At 53.0% G+C, this 16,874-nt stretch overlaps 7 protein-coding genes across 7 annotated transcripts; 3 read left to right on the top strand and 4 right to left on the bottom strand.

Moving 5' to 3' along the window:
- Positions 1-375: 375 nt before the first annotated feature.
- Positions 376-2,652, bottom strand: APUU_71091S (GMC family oxidoreductase; the record flags this gene model as incomplete). The annotated part of the gene is made up of 8 exons (XM_041696037.1): positions 376-402; positions 487-1,241; positions 1,289-1,502; positions 1,556-1,803; positions 1,851-1,977; positions 2,032-2,293; positions 2,343-2,376; positions 2,457-2,652. The coding sequence occupies 8 exons, from the start codon at positions 2,650-2,652 to the stop codon at positions 376-378; spliced, it is 1,863 nt and encodes a 620-aa protein (XP_041561707.1).
- Positions 2,653-3,337: 685 nt separating this feature from the next.
- Positions 3,338-4,776, top strand: APUU_71090A (uncharacterized protein; the record flags this gene model as incomplete). The annotated part of the gene is made up of 5 exons (XM_041696036.1): positions 3,338-3,524; positions 3,599-3,666; positions 3,713-4,089; positions 4,156-4,223; positions 4,298-4,776. 5 exons carry the CDS (start codon positions 3,338-3,340, stop codon positions 4,774-4,776), a joined length of 1,179 nt encoding a protein of 392 aa, XP_041561706.1.
- A 1,033-nt stretch (positions 4,777-5,809) lies between these two features.
- On the bottom strand, positions 5,810-10,750 carry APUU_71089S (uncharacterized protein; the record flags this gene model as incomplete). The annotated part of the gene is made up of 5 exons (XM_041696034.1): positions 5,810-8,925; positions 8,971-9,752; positions 9,801-10,112; positions 10,164-10,287; positions 10,342-10,750. 5 exons carry the CDS (start codon positions 10,748-10,750, stop codon positions 5,810-5,812), a joined length of 4,743 nt encoding a protein of 1,580 aa, XP_041561705.1.
- Positions 10,751-12,015: 1,265 nt separating this feature from the next.
- Positions 12,016-12,333, bottom strand: APUU_71088S (uncharacterized protein; the record flags this gene model as incomplete). Its single annotated transcript, XM_041696033.1, has 1 exon — positions 12,016-12,333. One exon carries the CDS (start codon positions 12,331-12,333, stop codon positions 12,016-12,018), a length of 318 nt encoding a protein of 105 aa, XP_041561704.1.
- An 826-nt stretch (positions 12,334-13,159) lies between these two features.
- APUU_71087S (ankyrin repeat domain-containing protein) lies at positions 13,160-14,905 on the bottom strand (the record flags this gene model as incomplete). The annotated part of the gene is made up of 1 exon (XM_041696032.1): positions 13,160-14,905. One exon carries the CDS (start codon positions 14,903-14,905, stop codon positions 13,160-13,162), a length of 1,746 nt encoding a protein of 581 aa, XP_041561703.1.
- A 782-nt stretch (positions 14,906-15,687) lies between these two features.
- On the top strand, positions 15,688-15,852 carry APUU_71086A (uncharacterized protein; the record flags this gene model as incomplete). Its single annotated transcript, XM_041696031.1, has 1 exon — positions 15,688-15,852. The coding sequence occupies one exon, from the start codon at positions 15,688-15,690 to the stop codon at positions 15,850-15,852; it is 165 nt and encodes a 54-aa protein (XP_041561702.1).
- Positions 15,853-15,948: 96 nt separating this feature from the next.
- On the top strand, positions 15,949-16,653 carry APUU_71085A (uncharacterized protein; the record flags this gene model as incomplete). Its single annotated transcript, XM_041696030.1, has 1 exon — positions 15,949-16,653. One exon carries the CDS (start codon positions 15,949-15,951, stop codon positions 16,651-16,653), a length of 705 nt encoding a protein of 234 aa, XP_041561701.1.
- Between the last annotated feature and the right edge of the window lie 221 nt (positions 16,654-16,874).

Below are 16,874 nucleotides of genomic sequence, written 5' to 3'. Positions count from 1 at the left end.
TTGTGTCTTGGTGACTCCTGAGATTTCTCCGGTTGAGATTCGGTTCTACCGAGGAATTAATTCGGTCTACGAACCAGCCCCAACTTCCGCCTCACGGCATGGTGCTGTCTACGAAAGTCAGATGCTGTAGGTCTTCGTTCTATTTGTTGATTGACTCAGATTGATTGTTTTTCGAATGTATCTATATAGATTATAGAATGTAACCTGCAGATGCAACATGTGTAATGACGTCATGTGTTGCCACCTGCCCTGAGGCATTAAGGCATTAACCATTGAACTACAAGAGACCGAGATATACAAAGTCTATTGTATACTATGATAAAGCAATAACGTCTAGGATATCCGCAGTAAGTCAAGGACATCCAACGGCAAAGCCTACGAAGACTTGATAGCATCGGCAGCCTAGACCACATTAGCATCCATAATCTATATCCATTGCAAAAGGCGACACCCAGATGGAACAACCAGAGAGAGAGAGAGACTCACCATCTCAGCAACCGCATAAACCGAACTCTGGATATGCGTCGCAGGCAACACCGGAAAGACACTCGCATCCACAACCCTCAAACCCCTTACCCCATGAACCCGAAACTCCGTATCGACCACACCCCCAGTCTCATACTTCCCTACAGAGCAAGACCCAGACGGATGGAAAAGAGGCGCCACACCACCGCGGATATAAGCCTCTATATCTGCGTCCGAGACAACGGCCGGACCGGGGATCTGTTCGACGGGGTTAAACACGGACAGGGACGGGGCTGTAGTAGCTAGTGATTTGGCGTATTTGACCGCGGCAATGAGAAGCTGTACGTCGATGGGATTACGCAGGTACGCCGGGTCTGCGAGTGGTGGGGCGAATGGGTCTGTTGATGCCAGACGCACGCTTCCCCGTGAGAAGGGGTGCTGGAGGCCGATGACGAAGGTGCCATCCGTAAAGATGATTTCGATCTGGGCTTCATTTAAGGCGGCGATACCCTCGGTTAGGAGCTTGTGCTGGTCTGTGTAGCCGGTTTGCACGCTGGCTGGTGTATCGGTCTCGAGGTAACTATTTGGGTCTTGACCTTGAGCGTTCTGGTAGATGGTCTCGACTTGGTCTGTGATATTTGTCGCCGGGAGAAAGGCGAGGAAGTCCGCTGTGGCGTCCGCGTAAGGCCCTGTCTTGCGGTCATTGTATATAGAGCGGGACTTCTCGGCGAAGGTGGCGTTTGTACTTAGGTTTGCGGCTACCAGTGGAAAGTCAACTGCAGCAGTTAGTGACATTCAGTCAGGGACGGGTTCGAGGACCTACACGAGAAGACAACAGGGATGTAGGCATGGTCCTGGAAATTGCGGCCGACCCCTGAGACATTGGCCACCGTGGGGATGTTCAGTCCGGCGAGGAGGGCCGGATCGCCAATTCCAGAGAGCTGAAGGATCTGAGGAGTGTGGATAGCCCCGGCTGCGAGGATCGCTTCCTTCCGGACGTTGACTGTGGTCCGTGGTGCACAGGACGAGGCGGCGATCTGGTGGCTTCATGTCAGGTTAATCAAACCCTATAAATTGGCCACAAACATACTTCAACCGCCGTGATGATCGGCCCATCAGCTGACTCTTGGCTGACAAGACGAGTCGCCATATGGCCGGTGATTAAATGCAGACCGGGCCTTGTCGATGCTGGATCCCAGTAGGCCCTGCGAGCATCGGACCGGGTGGCAGTGGCAGGGTCCTGGTTATGAGGGCTGAAGAATCCACCCACGGCGTCACCACTGGCTCCATCGTTGGGGATGTGAATTCCAGACTCCGTAAGGGCGCTGATGAAGTGCTCTAAGTCCTGGTCAGAACGTGGTCAAAGCACAGCAATTGGGACCCACTGGTGCTGGGCCAGATCCACGGCGAATAGCTCGCTTGGACATTTCCTGACTCCCCATGCACCGACGCATCATACGTGACGCCCCATTCGCCGACGATATCAGGAGTCGGGGGCGTGAAGGTTTCACTCTGCATGAATCACGCCGTTAGCAGGAACTCTCAGTCGGCAAGGCATTGCATCACCTTCTTGAAGTACGGTAGGAGATCGACCCAGCCCCAGCCATGATTTCCTAAGATCTCCCAGCGATCATAGTCCGCACTGGATCCACGATCAAAGACCATACGGTTGAGCAGACTGGAGCCGCCGACTGCCTTTCCCTGGGGAATAGGAATCGCACGATTTGCGGTGTCTGGATTCGGCGAATAGGTCGAGTTCCAGTCATATTTGGTACCAACGGCACCGCCTGCAAGTGCAGGGACGACGATAAAGTCTTCATTCTGGTCACTGCCGGGTCTTGTTAGTCTGGACAGTGATGCCAGTCAGGGATACATACAATTCCCCCGCCTCAATAACAAGAATGCTTAATGCTACATTAAAGATCAGCATATGCACATGTGAAACGACTAAATATAAGGTCATCTCTTTGTAAATGACTCCAGTATCATACTTTGATCCTCCGAGAGACGGTTTGCCACAGTAAGCCCTGAAACACCCCCGCCCACAATTACGTAGTCATAAACGGGCAGCAGATCAGAGTGGCCGGTCAAGGTCTGGCCCTCAAACGGTTGAGTGGACTGGGTGGCCAATACGAGGTTGAGGCGTAAAGCCAAGCCTGCAATGCAGGTTGTCCGTGTAACGTGCATGGCGATGGAGCAGTGGTGTTTGCAAAGTGAGAGGGGGCAAGTTCCGGCCGGCCAGTACTTAAGTTAACGCAGGGATCCAGGGGAATAATTAGGCGTGTTTACTCGGTGCAAAGAGGCAGGGTGTGCGCAGAGATCTGGATGTGATTGGGACAGCAGAGCGCGCCTCACGAGCTCCAGATGGCGAATTGGGCAAGGATCCATTTCCACCCAGGCCCAATTAAGGGATTCGCCAGTTGGAACAGACACTCGGAGAAATGTAGCCGACTACGTGCTGGGAGGAACGGAAGGAAGGCCGCTATGAATAAGTCAACGCTAGACAGATCTCCTGGACTGTGACGGACCGGATCCCTTCCAGATGAAGTACAGGGACCTGTTACAGGGACATCTATTTGGCAAGGTCCTGCGTTGAGAAACTAACTGCGAGATAACGGTGTTGTGTATCCGTGACAGAGCGGATCCTTACTATACAAGGCAATTCTACAGAGTCGCCTCATTTAAACTCTGCTCGGTTCCAGATAACCTTCGCGCTATTTGCAGTTATGGCCGATCTCGGGCTCTCTCGGACGCTCTCGCGCGGTCCTGATCGTCCTGGATCCTATTTCCAGGCCGCAGTATATAGTGTCTCCGTGCAAGACAGTCATAGCTGGTCTTACATGCGCATTGCAGGGACTCGTTGCTTCTCAGTATGCATGTCATTGCAATCTCCTCCTGCTTTGGTGCGCTATCTACCGTCTTCGTGTTGCTGAGGCTGTACACCCGGTTCTACCTGATTAGACATCCGGGAATCGACGACTATATCATAACACTGGCATTGGTACGGTATCAAGCAATTGCACAGTCGCAGCTGATGATGAGGTTTAGTGTTTTGCATGGTGTTCATTCGCTTTCCTCGTGCAAGGTATTTATCAACGGACGCCATCATGTCATACCTGCTCACCCTATGTAGAAGTCGATAATGGCTCCGGACAGCCCATAGCAACCTTGTCCCCCGAAACAATCAAGCTACAACTGAAAGTAAGTGACTGAAAGTATCGAGAAGAGAATCACTAACCACCTCCAGGCCCTCTGGCTCTCAATCCCATTCTACAACCTAGCCCTAACCCTCACAAAAGCCGCCATCATCTCCCTCTATCTCCGCATCTTCCCAACACCCAAATTCGTCCTCACAGCAAGAATCCTCATTGCCATCATCGTTGTCTACGGGCTCTGGACCGTCCTCAGCGCTTTCCTGAACTGCCTGCCCGTTAGTTCCTTCTGGGACACCTCCGTCAAGGGCAGCTGTATCCCCAAGGCTTTCCTGTGGTACTTCAACGGCGCATTTAACATTGCTACCGATTTGGCTGTTCTCGTCCTGCCAATCCCGTCCCTTTCGCAGTTGCGCCTCTCGAAAAGAAGGCAGAAGGTTGGGGTGATATTTATCTTTGCGACGGGAAGCTTGTACGTCCATTCCCACCATAAACTTGTAAATGAAATACTACTAACCCACACGACCTCTCTATGTAGTGCCTGTATCACAAGCATGGTCCGTCTAAACTACCTGCGCAGGGCAGTCAACTCCCCAGACCCCTCAAGTGCGTACCCCTCCACCCTTTCAAAGATCAAACATCTATATCCATCATCTAACCACATACTCCACTATCAACAGAAGACAGCGCCCCCATAGCCCTCTGGTCCAACATCGAAGTCAACAGCGGCATAATCTGCTGCTGTCTCCCGCCCCTCAAGCCGCTAATAACGCGCGTCTTCCCACACCTGCTCGCCTCCGCCGCCCTTTCCGGAAACCCCAACGCGCAGGACCAGTATACCTACAAGTCCTCAGGACCCAGCTCGGGCTCACACCCCAAGCGCACAACGGATATAAGCCTTGGAAAGTACGGCGTGGGGGATTTGACGGTGCTGGATGAGGGGGATCTAGCTCTAGCTTCGCCGGCGGCTGTAGCGGGGAGAGGGAAGGGGGGGAGGTCCAGATCTTACCAGTCTGATGAGATTATGATCACGCATGAGGTAAGGATGGAATCGTATGAGAGGGATGATGTTGCTCATAGTGAGACGGAGAGTGAATGGGGGCTTGTGCCTAGGGAGTATGCGGACGGGGGGCTGAGGAGGTTGAGGGGCCTGAATTAGCGAGCTGGCTGGACTACTGCTGTTTCATGGCATTGACCTTACTATATCTATGGGATATTCTTTGTGTATATAGATACGAGAGAATGTGGACTTGATACACAGTCCAGTGTGTGAACGGCCCATAAACTAGAGCTCTCTGCTGGACTAGCTTTATGACCCAAGATGGTGATATCAGCCCGGAGGCCAGGAGTATAGAAATGATTGATTTAACCAACCAAGTTCCAGCATTTATAAAAAGAGCGCAATTCAAGATACAATTCATGTCATTGCTATCACCAACGGGGATATACGCAATGATCCCCGGTATACGCGTTATCCGTTTTCGGAAACCGAAGACAAGGTCCAGTCCACGGCAATTATGCTGACACTCAACCCGCCATAAACATGTTTCAGCCATTCTATAACCAGTACTGGGTCCTTTCTAAAGGCATTGTTACTACAATGGGCGGTGTCAGACTATGTATAAGCAGTCCGTGAATTGGGCTTCCGGAAGACAAACTCAAAGCCTACAGGCCTTGAAAGTCCGAGTCCCTTCTTTCTTATCTACCTTAACAGATTGTCTGGCTATGTTACTCAGTACTAGTGGACCTTAAATAAGATAGTTACACTTGGTTGACTTGACTTTTTGTGCCTTCGCAGGCGATATAAGATGTAGAGATATGGATACGCTAATCTGGTTACAAAGGGAAGATATACGAAAATTAAAATAGAAAGGAAACGAGCAAAATGGAACGGGAAACAAAACGAAAAACTCATATAGTGCCGTAAAGCCGATCTGTCGGTCTTCTTGCCTGTCTGCAGGTTGTCATACTGGGTCTGAGAGGGGTATAGAAAAATAAATGCTGTGTGAATAAATAACCAAAAATGAAATAATGCTAAGGACAAAATGACAGCAGCAAAATATATCACTACCAAGTACAACAAAAGAAATTCGTCAATCGTAATTCAATAATCAAATGGACTGGACAAAAGCAAGGAAAACAAGGAAACCGGGAGAGCACAAATGGGAAAAAAGCAAGAAAAAGAGGAGGAACTAGATACGTCCCTCGGCATCAGCCCCCGGTGCACCATCATACGAATAGTGCCCCTCAAGAGTCGGTCCGGAGATAGAAAGCCCGCCAGGGCCAGACGATGACGACCCCCAGGCATCCGAGCCCCGGCTACTCCGTCTAGTCAGATTGCGAATCTTCGACGAGAAAGACTCATTCACGCTGCGGTTTCTGCGATGCTCAAGGGACATGCGGCGGCCCATGGGCGGCCTTGACTCGGTGGTGGTGTTCGTGCTGATAGCCGGTCCGGCAGTCATAGCGCGCGGCAGCAAGCGGCCGAGATTCTCGTTGTCGATAGCTATATCAATAGTGCCTGAGGATTCGCGGTGGGACCCTGGAGCCATTGAGACCGCAGGAAGGGGTGGTGGGGGCGGCGGAGTGTTCATGTTGAGGTGTTGCAGTTCCGGGAGGATGGGCGGTATGACCTTTTCCATTGTTTCTTCGATGCTCACCGTGACGGGTGAGGAACCGAAGTTGTAGTTCCCGCTGGGGGCTACAGGGGAGACTTCACGGGAACTGTCGTGGCGGTGGCGCCGGTCTGAGGAACGGCTTCGTGGGAGATTGGGGTTGAAATGGGGATGCAGTGGCATGTCAGGTCGGCGAGTCGGAGGTTGCATGTCCATAGCCGGGACGGACATTGAGCGTGGGATGGGCTCAGACTCCCCTTCATACCTTGCGCTGCTCAGCAGGAGCGGTGCCGAGTCGTTCTGTAGAGGGGCCGACGGAGGGGGTGGTGGAGGTGGCGGCGGCGGCGGAGGCACTTGTTCTGTTTCGGAACCGCTATACTTTGGGTGACGCATTGCACGAGGAGTCGCAGGGAGCCCTAGAGGTACACCGGCTCTCGAGGAGTTTGAGTCGGAGCTACTTTGATAATCTGGCGACGTCTTGCTGGGAGGGATCGTACTCCGCCCAGGCGTTCGAGGTGTGAACGACTGTCCAGAAAACGGAGGAGGGCTTGCCATGACCCGGGAATAATGGATTTCTCCAGGGAAGGGGATGTTCGGGGCAGAAGGGTTACGCGCGAGCGATAGACGACGTGCCTCGAGCTCAGCAGCAGCCAGTTCCTTCCTTCGTATTTCAGCAGGCGACAAAATCGGAGCCGGTATATTAGTGACATCCGAATCGGGTCTGACCTCTGCTTCCTGCGGGTTCAAAGAAGCAAGCAGTTCATTCGCCTGGCTCGTTTCATGCTCTCCAGCCTGCCTCGAAGCAGACTCTGCGCGGTTCCTCGAGCCCTGCCGAGTACGTCGGTCATCAGTAGACCCCTCACGCCTCGACGCAGAGGGACGACGGCTACGGCTTCGCTGGCGACTTCTCCTTTCCCTATCGCCTGCCACGAATTTGAGAGCATCCTCCGGGTTGGTTATGGGCACCGGGAATGGAGGGGAAATATTACGCAGGCCCTGTCTGTCACTGCTGCGGCCACGGTTAGATGACTCAGTCGTATCAGCCCGGCTCGGAGTGTTTCGACTAGTAGAGCGATGCTGGCGCCGTTCAGAGGAGTTCCTGGACCGTGGCTTCCGCACTCGACTTGTACTCCGGCCCTTCGATCTCGCTTGGGAACTATACCGTGCGAGATCTTCTGGTGACATGGGAACAGGAGATGAGGGCGAACGTTTCGCAGGTGGTATATGACGCCTCTCATCCCGTCCGCGGGTAGTATCTTGAGATGCCGTTCTTGACTTTGACTTGCGGGTGCCTAGGTCGATCGAGTCTTCCGTGTTACGCCTCGGACGGCGGTGGCCGGAGTGCTTTCGCGAATGATAACTTGCCTCATCCAGGCTATGGATGTACTTGTCGATACTTCGTCCGCTCGCGCTAGGGCTTTTAGCCGTGCTCAAACTATTTCCCGTGGAAAGTCCGCTTCTAAAGCTGGCGGCCAAAGAACCACCAGTATCCTGAGCTTCGTCATGAGAAGACTCCCCGGACATTAAATGAAGCTGGAGACTGTCAGGTTTACGGTCTCTGCCACTCAAACGACTATCCGATCGCTCTCTCAGAGCCTCAAATACCCCGGGAGTCGGAGAAGGCAGGCCCTTAATAGTCGCCCATTTATCCGCAGACGCCTGGACAGCCGTTTTAGGGGTTGGTTTGTGACTATCTTCTGGGTCGTACCGCGCGGAGCTCAGTAGGCCAAGACCCTCCTCCTCTGAATCTTGCGGCTGACTCTGGCTGGTATCCTCGTTTTCAGACGTGGAGCTGTAGTCGACTAATTTCTTAGGCTCGTTGAAGAGGAATGTGGGCGGGTGTACATCCACAGGTGTCTCTCCGATCGACGGCAGACGCTGTTTGGGGAACCCAGGTGTCCCTGTCCTAGAATTAATTGCGTTGTTGAGACTCTGGATGTTGTTTAACTTGGACGACCCAAAGCTGCTGGGTGAGATGGCCGCAACGTCCGCGATCGGGGTAATTCCCGGCGCATTCGTCGGGGTCCTGTCATCAGAGACAAGTCCGGGGAACCGCAGGTGGCTGTTTGATTGCCCGTCGAACTTGGTGATCAATTTGAGCGATGGCGCTCTCAGCGGCTGCCTGTTACCTGTGGCAGAGGAATTTGGGTGAAGAAGGCCAGCAGAGCTCGGCTCTGGTGACGTGAGGGCGGACATTCCAGGCATGATTTCTCCAAAGTTCGCTTGGTGAGCTGCCGGTGAGGCCCAAGGATCCGCCGGTTCTACACCAGTACACATAAAGCAGCGGATAGCCAGTTGCTGCTGTGAGTGGGCCACAACGTGCTCTCCCCATCGTCGAACAAGGTATGACTGTCGCTGCCAGTCGGTTGGCATGACAAGACAAGTCATGAGAATTGCCTCCATGTAGTAATGCTGCGAGACGTAAACTTCAATGGCGTCATTCCTATCCCCTAGACCGACCAACACCGTGGCCGCAGTATGGACATCGCCCAGCTCGAGCAACTTCTGGACGAAGGCTTGACCGACTTTGTTTGCCTGGGATTGGCCGTTCATCTGGCTCAGGGCTAGTAACATCCAGTCACCAACAGATGTCGGGCCAGCACTGAGCATTGAAACCATATGATCGCTGTCCGATTCGTCGATCCACTGTCCTAGCAGGATTGCTGCTGGGCTGCCTGGGGGGTGGCGGTATACTGTGGAAGTCAGCCTAGATCTTCAGAAGTAGCAATAAAACATACACTCGTCCTTGATCAATCCCTCAATGTCACCATCCCATCCGAAGACCATACTCAGCATCTGCCGTCGCAGCTCGTCAGGCATCATGCGAGATTCGTTGAGCGGCTGCTGCGTCCGGTACGGGACATCGTTTAATCGTGCGCGCGTAAAGGGGAACAAGTCGGCATTTTTGTCCGCCGGGCTGAACTGAACCTCATTCCTCAGGCGTGACCCGGCGCGAGAGCTCTTGGCTGATGACATCGATATCGATGAAGCGTACGTGTAGGATGGCTGGGGAGTCTCTCTGCCACCACCGGCCGAGGTTAAGGAGAAGGAAGTGGCAGTGTGCGCTGACCTGGCCGGAGGTGAAAACGAAGGCTTGTATTTGTCCGAAGAAGCTTTGGAGCTAAGAGACGCCGCCCGGCCGTGAGATGACCCAGGGCTGCTTAGCTGTTCGCGCTGCTGTCTTACAGCCTCGATGCCGCTAGAATCAAACGGTGTACGACGTCTAGATGAGTATGGGCTAGCAGACTCCCGCATTTCTGGAGGATCCTGCAGGGCCCGCGGGGACTTTGTCCGAGCTCTCATCTGGTCTAATGCCGAGGTCATGGAGTTCGTGGGAGCGTGCTGTACATTGGCCACCATTGCTGGGTTTTCCAAATCGTACTGCTGAACCGTGAAATGAGGGCCGATGGTGAAGAGGGTTGCGGTGGGTCCGTAATTCGCGATACCAAGGGGGTTGTCGATAGTCGGAATCGGCTCGTAGCTGATATGCTTTGTTTTCACGTCCCAGGCCCATGTTTCACTGTCTAGGTTAGCCATCATATGAAGATACGAATCAGGCTTGGCTCACCCATCCAAATACTGTATAATCCTCCCGTTCTTCGACCAAGCCATCCACTTAGGCTCTGTTGGCGAGGAAACATCGGCCCTCTTCAACACTCGGATCACTCGTGGAGCCTCCTTCCCCGGTGGCTTTGCAACACTCCACACTCTGAGGTCTCCATTAGCAGACATAGTCGCCAGCATATCCGACTTTTGTTTCGACGACGATGCATGCCATGCTATTGAGACTATCGGTGACGGTCCCCGAGAGGTTGTCATAGTATGCAGGATATTAAACGTCGGCAACAGCGTCGCAATCAGTATCGACCCATTTTGGTATCTAGATTATGTTAGATTCGTCGCGCAACCGGAGATCTGACAGGCAACGCACCCAATGGCATAAGTCCGACAATCAGCCGCAGGCGCCAACGCCGTGATTGGGTCGAAGATGGTGCGGCAGGAGACATTGTCTGAAGTTGTGGGTTCGAATAGGATCACCTCACCTTTTTCGTTTCCTGAGTAGAGTCTGTAAGCACGGTAATATAAGCTTCAAAGGACGAGTGAACTACCAAAAGCTACATTGCCATTTTTCATCCACGACGCAGTCTTCAGCGGCTCAAACGACGCAAAACGAGCAATGACGCTCCCCGTAAACAGGTCCCAAATCACCGCCGTCTTGCTGGCATCGTAGCTAACCACCAACCTCCCTGAGCCGCGCTCACTAACATTATCCACAGAGATGAACTGGACATTGTCCTTGTGACTCTCGAACCGACGTTCCAGGGCTAACGTATCATGGTGGAGACATAAAATGGCGGAGCCCTGGGCGTAGAGAAACAACGATGCGGTCGACGCACAAGCTTCGAACCGCACCGGAGCTGGGAGCGATTGGGATTGAGTCGGTATGGACGAAGCAGCCGCAATCTTCGACGCTCGAATGTCCGCGATGGGATCTCGATCCCATATGACTTCCACCATTTTCTGGGCAGGCCTCGGTAAGCCCGTAAGCCTGTATCAACCTCCACTCGTTCAGAAGTGCTGGACGCTGGGTCTGAGAGAGGGCGGAGGAAGCGGAGAAAGAATTGTCTGGAGCATCACCACTTGACGAAAAGGCGCATCGAGGGAACGTCGGTATCAGTCGAGGGAGGGCGAGTGTGCGGTCCTGGAGAGACTTGTTCTAATCAGCAACGGAACAGCGGTTTGCGGAGGACCGGGCGGAGATAATACTCGGACGGAAATTTAAGGCAAAAAAACAAAAAAGATATCGAAAAGGAGATACCCCAAAATCCCAATATGCAAGGAAAGGCGACACGAATGCAGGAGATGGAACGAGATAGCCGGGATGGCGGAGGGGTGCGGAGGGGAAGAGGTGATGAAGATCGGCGGGAGGAAGTGATACAGCGATCAAGCCAGCTCTGATACCCAGACAAGGACAGCAATGCCCTTATGAAGATATCGCGAGTCGCTTAAGGAGTTTCAGGGAGAAAAGCCCACAAATTAAGATTTCCAGCAGGGTGTCGGCGAGGACAGACAGGCGACGAAGGTAGCGGCAAGAGTCGATCAAAATCTCCAGCCATCAAGCAATGAAAGCGCTTGCCAAGGGCAGGATGGCGCTTCTGACGGGACAAGGATCTGACACCAGCATCACAGCCAGGTCATTAGCTCGCGAGCGCAGGGCTCAGGACGACGGGCTGCCATAGTACGAGGCGGTGCGCGCAGTACGTACCCAACGAGCAATCACGAAGCCACCGGCGCAGACTGGCGCAGAGGTGTTTGCTGTCCAATTGTCGCACCAGCAGGGCAGCCTGCCTGGGCAGAGATTGACCTCACAACCACCGCGAGCTCTGATTCACGATCGCAAGACTGCGGCTTTCTGCACCTGCGAAATCACTCTTGAGCATCCCGGTGCTGCGGCTCCTGATTGGCCCAGTGGCTTTCTTCACCTGCAGCACTCATCACCTGGCGAACCAATCACGTCCTGCCGGAGCGGCCTTGGCGGTGTCACGGGACCCAGCAGGGCGCGTAGAGAAACAACAGCCAATCAGCGGTCCGTACCGGCCGTCGAATCACAGGGCACCGCACACCGTTCTCTCCAACTGCATTCAACCAACACAACCACCCAGACGCCCAAATGACATCAAACACTCTGCATCCTCCCCCTATTTAACGGCAACCAGCACTCCGGTCTGCAAGGAGCGCCCGAGTTTCGAATCTGAAAAACTGGGCCAGTCCCACGTGATGGGTCAAATATCTCCACCGAACAGCCAAGCTGCCATCTGCGGGGACGGCCGAGAGCTTGGACCGTGACGAGACGAATTCTCCTCAGCTTGACGGATGTGATAACGGCACTCTGCTCCACTCTCGGACAAAGAGCACGAACCATGCTTGCCCGCTAGCTGACCGATATCGTCATTGACCTCATCGACGTCCTCCAGCCTCATCTTTGCGCCGAAGTCTGTGGACCGCGGCGCGACATTATTCACCGACCGTTGGAAGACAGGTGCTTGGACTGTTGGAGCTAGGGAGCCGCTGAAGAGTGGGCACTGGCCGGAGCTCGACATCACGTTGCTTTCACACCTAGCTCCGATCCTTCGAGCTTCCCCTCCGCAGCCCCTCAGATCCTGCACGCAAGTGCAAACACCATCCCGTTAAGCTCGAAGCTCATAGCTTGAAGCTCGAAGCTGGATCTGCTCTCCCAGCTCGCCGCTTTGAATATCAGAAGCACGTTAATTTAGCTCCCTGTGGTCAGACGAACATGATCCCCAGCCTCGATGCTCCACGGTGCCGAGCCCGGACTTGACCGCTAGACGGCTTTGATCAGTCTCAACAGAAAATCCTGCTCGAGTCACCACATGAGACGGACGTCATAGGTCATGGTCCACATTCCTGGATTGTCAATGGATGTGCCGTTCAAGTGTGATGGCTTTCAGTCCAAAGTATCACGGTACAACTCGCGAGGCAGTATTGTAGCAAGCCAGGGTAGTTTGGGATAATTCTTGAATACGTTATGATAGGGCAACCCTAACTATACAGCAACAAACATTAAATGATTTACGACAGCCTGTCACTGTTCAGCAAAGGACACATTTAACACGCCCTAATTGACATAATCCATAATGATGAACCGATGTTGTACCGAGAGTGATCCCCCGTTAGCTCTGATATCACTTGATCGGCAAGCTCACAACCTATTGGGGTAATAGGTCAAATTGACAGAATGCTTGCTTTTTTGTTTGAGAATTGATGCCCTTGATTATTCCGAACTGATTGGCAACATTAAGGGGTTCGGGGTTGACAATATGTCTGTCTCCGCGATTGCTTGGTCCAGCTGGTGCAAATAACACCCGCCATTTACCGGTACAATAAGACCTGGTTTCCTGAAGCTGACTAAAGTGCCGCAAATAACTGTATAGACAATCCAAAGGACTCGTTAACCTTGCGTGTGAACTCGATGCAGTCTGGACAAGGAGACGAGCTGACCAATATGACGGCCTCAGTTAATGAAGCTGGCGGTGGTGCGTTGGCCATATTGATAAGGTCGGCGTGTCGGCGACGTCGCCGGTTTAGTATATCCACACGGCTTTCTAACTTCAAAAGTGGCCTGGCCTGAGGAGTAGCAATCAGACGGTTTAGCGCTGTCACGACAGATTTGAGCCTCAGCTTCAGTGCCTTGGTCTCATCATACTTGCCGACAAGCTTTCCATCCCAATCTAATAGCTCATGGTCTAGATTTTTTTGCCTCTCCCTGAGGAGCGTCACCTGGCGTCCGGTTTCAGTGTCTGAAAGGAACACGTCAAGTTCGTCCTCTACCTGCTCTATATCTCCCTCCAGCTCCGAGTCTGAGAGGCCGTCGCGTGGAAGCAAAACATGGCGATCAATGAAGTGTGCTATCAACTGCTTTTCCGCGTGGCATGCATTGTATCGACCTTTTTTACCCCGGTCCTTGGCAGCATCGGGAGGCAAAAGATGGCCCACGACTTGCGAGACATAAAAGACATCGTCCGTCCATTGTTGACCATTGACCCTGAGGGACTGCACTGAAGTATGCGACCATCCACTCATAGCGCTAACAGATGGGAACTTCCCGCCTCGTTCCAACCGTGCCACTGTTTTCCAACTGCTAGTGACAGGATACTTTTCGATCGGCCCGCGGAGTTCGAACGAGTCCTTCATCGGGGAGCGGGTAAAAGTGTACGACCTGGACAGTGATAACGTGGGAGGGCTCCCATAGGTAATTCTTGACTTTCGATCCTCCCCGCCGAGGAGGCGTACAATCTCTCGACGGTCAATATCCCTCTTGAATGTGTCCTCCATGGTATGACGTGGGCGTTGCTTGGACGAAGACGTCAGATTGCCTCCCGGACGCTGATATACCTCCCGTCGGTTCTTGTAATGTTCTCGGGCAAAATCAATAGCCAGGCGGTTTTCGTCATCCCTAAGGTTCTTGTCTGCATTGTGCCCTAGGAGAACCTTGACGTTGTCAACCCGACCAAAGAGTGCTGCCTCCATGAGAGCACTTCTTCCATGGTTGTCCACAGAATCCACATCTGCTCCGTGCTGGATGAGGAGCGACACCATCTCTGAGCTCTGCTCAGCCGACGCGCAGATAAGCATTGTCTTGCCACCGGGATCTCGCCCTTGAACAAACAGCTGGGACTCACGAGATGTCTCCAGATATTCCTGCACCGCTGGTACGTCTCCGTTCACACAGTCACTGATTGCCTGCCGGATCCTCTTCTGTTTAAGTCCTGGATCTAGGGTAACGATTTCCTTCGCGTCTTCATATATATCAGTATATGTTTCTTCCCTCTGTGCTCCAATCGTAGCCTTCCGCGCCAATTCAGCCGCCAGATGATCAATATCATCCCCATCCTCGGAATCACTTTCGTGCGATACACAAATATTAATATATCGCCCTCGTTTCTTATCAATCTCATACGCAACCTCGCCTTGGCTATTTATAGGGAAGCAGCAAAGGTACCTGCCCATCTCACAATGTGAATATTGCAGCTTTCCCACATCCCAGTCTACGCCACGGCGATGGACACCTTCGCACAACGGGCATCGAATATAGAAGGAGCTCGCATTCCACCAGATGACGTCCGCTTCAGGGAAACTTTGTATGATGGACATGCTCGTGGTTGCTAAAGGCAGGTAAAAATGCTCTAAAGTCATCAGATGAGCGACGTCTGTCAGGTAGAGATTGCCTGGCAATGGTATTCAGGTAATTCCAGTTTAATCAGCGTTTATAGTTTACTATGCCATTTAATATTTGCAACACGCTGCAGAGCCTCAAGGCGTGGCGATAGCCAGCTTGCCAAGAAGGCTTTTTTTTAAACTGTTAGATATGGACTAGCCAGCTGTCTCCAGTATTTCTCGATGAGTCGCCATATCCCGATCATCCGGCCCCAATTATTGTAAGTGGAGCGATGTTATTTCAAAACAAACCATGGTTTAGTTAAGTTAATCTGCACTGCAATGCTGACAAGTTCAAGCCAGAAAATGGCAGCCTTGAAAGACATTGTTGGATCTCGTGTTCGGACATTGCGCGGGGATGGTCTTCCTGGTTGGGCACGGAGAGCACACTCCATCCAGAGTGACACTGAGACTGAGACTGGCCAGACCAGCCAGGCAGACGCCGCAATTTGGGCTGTTCCTGATCCAGAATAGCGCTCGTTTTGGTCTCCCTGTGCTGCAACCCTACCTCGTATTCACTGCAGATCCCTCCGGCGAAACCATCCATCCACATTATTCTCCAAGCCTTTCCATTCTGCTTGTAAGACTTGACACTTCAGCTGGACTGGCAATATATTGTAGCAGGCAGTGCAATTTCCGCTCTCACGGCGTTGTGTGGTGGCGCACGCACAAGCATCCCTCGCAGCATGCCAACATCGCGACTCCAATAAGCGAGCACGATGGGCACTCTTAACACTCTGAACAGGAGCAGCGTCCCGCCCGCCAAGGGGCCAATTTTCAGCCTCGCAGACGAGCTGGATCCCGAAAGTAATCTGCGACAGGGGCTGCGAGAGTTCAAATACCGTCTCGCTCCCCCGATCGACCTGACCTGGGCCTCGACCTGACCTCCACTCTCCATTCAGTCCCACAAAATAAACCACAGATCTGATCTCCCTACCTAATCTCTCAAGTCTCAATTTCAATTCAGTCCAGTCTTCAAAATGAAATCCTCAACCCTCCTCGCTCTCTCCCTCCCCGTGCTCTCTGCACACGCCTGGAAAATCACCTGGCGGGACGCCTCCGGCAAAGCAAGCACCAAGAGCGGCCGCGGCCCCTCGAAATGCATCCCCATCGACCACGCCGAGGGCCAGGAATTCGACCTCGACGGCGAGGGCGAGCCGAACATCAACATGCTGTTGTTCACCAACAGCAAGTGCTCCGGCGACCCGTCGGGCCAGGCAACTGTCTCGTTCGTTAAGGAGGCGTCGGGCGACCTGAGCGGATTCCAGGTTGTGAGGTTGGACGCCGGCGATGATGATGAGGATGATGATGATAGTACCAGCACTGGTACCGGATCTAGCTCTGGAAGTGCGACTCCTTCTCCTACTTCTACGTCTACCGATGACGACGACGAGGACGACGAGACTTTCACCCTCCCGACTGTTTCGGCTACCAGCACCAGCACCAGCAGTGACTCGGATGAGACCACGAGCCCGACATCGACTGCGTCTTCGAGCGGTGCCGACGCTACCGAGTCGAGCAGCGCGACGGGGACAGATAACGATGAGACACCCTCGCCGTCTGAGTCTGGCGACGAGAGCACGCCTACCGATGGGTCTGCGCAGCTTGCGCTCTCGCGGACTGGGCTTGCTGGGGTTGTGGTTGCTGCGATTGCTGGGGGGTGGGCCTTGGACCTGTTGTTCTAAACAGTCTTTAGGTAATGAGATAGCTTTCATGGGGAGATGGGATGTGTTGGTTATTTGTTGTATGTAGAGCGGTAAGCGGTAATATTTGTATAGGTAGATGTATCTAATCATACTCCTAAAACTACTATCCTATTCTTGAGTAAAGAAAGAACACCGCAATGCATGTAATCTGTCTAATTATAGCAACGCGAATCAATCCCGATAAAAATCCAACAGTACTC

Source organism: Aspergillus puulaauensis, chromosome 7 (genome assembly GCF_016861865.1).
Source record: "Aspergillus puulaauensis MK2 DNA, chromosome 7, nearly complete sequence".
NCBI classification, from domain to species: Eukaryota; Fungi; Ascomycota; class Eurotiomycetes; order Eurotiales; family Aspergillaceae; genus Aspergillus; species Aspergillus puulaauensis.
Note: the sequence above shows the minus strand (reverse complement) of the source record. Positions and strands in the feature narration are given on the sequence as shown.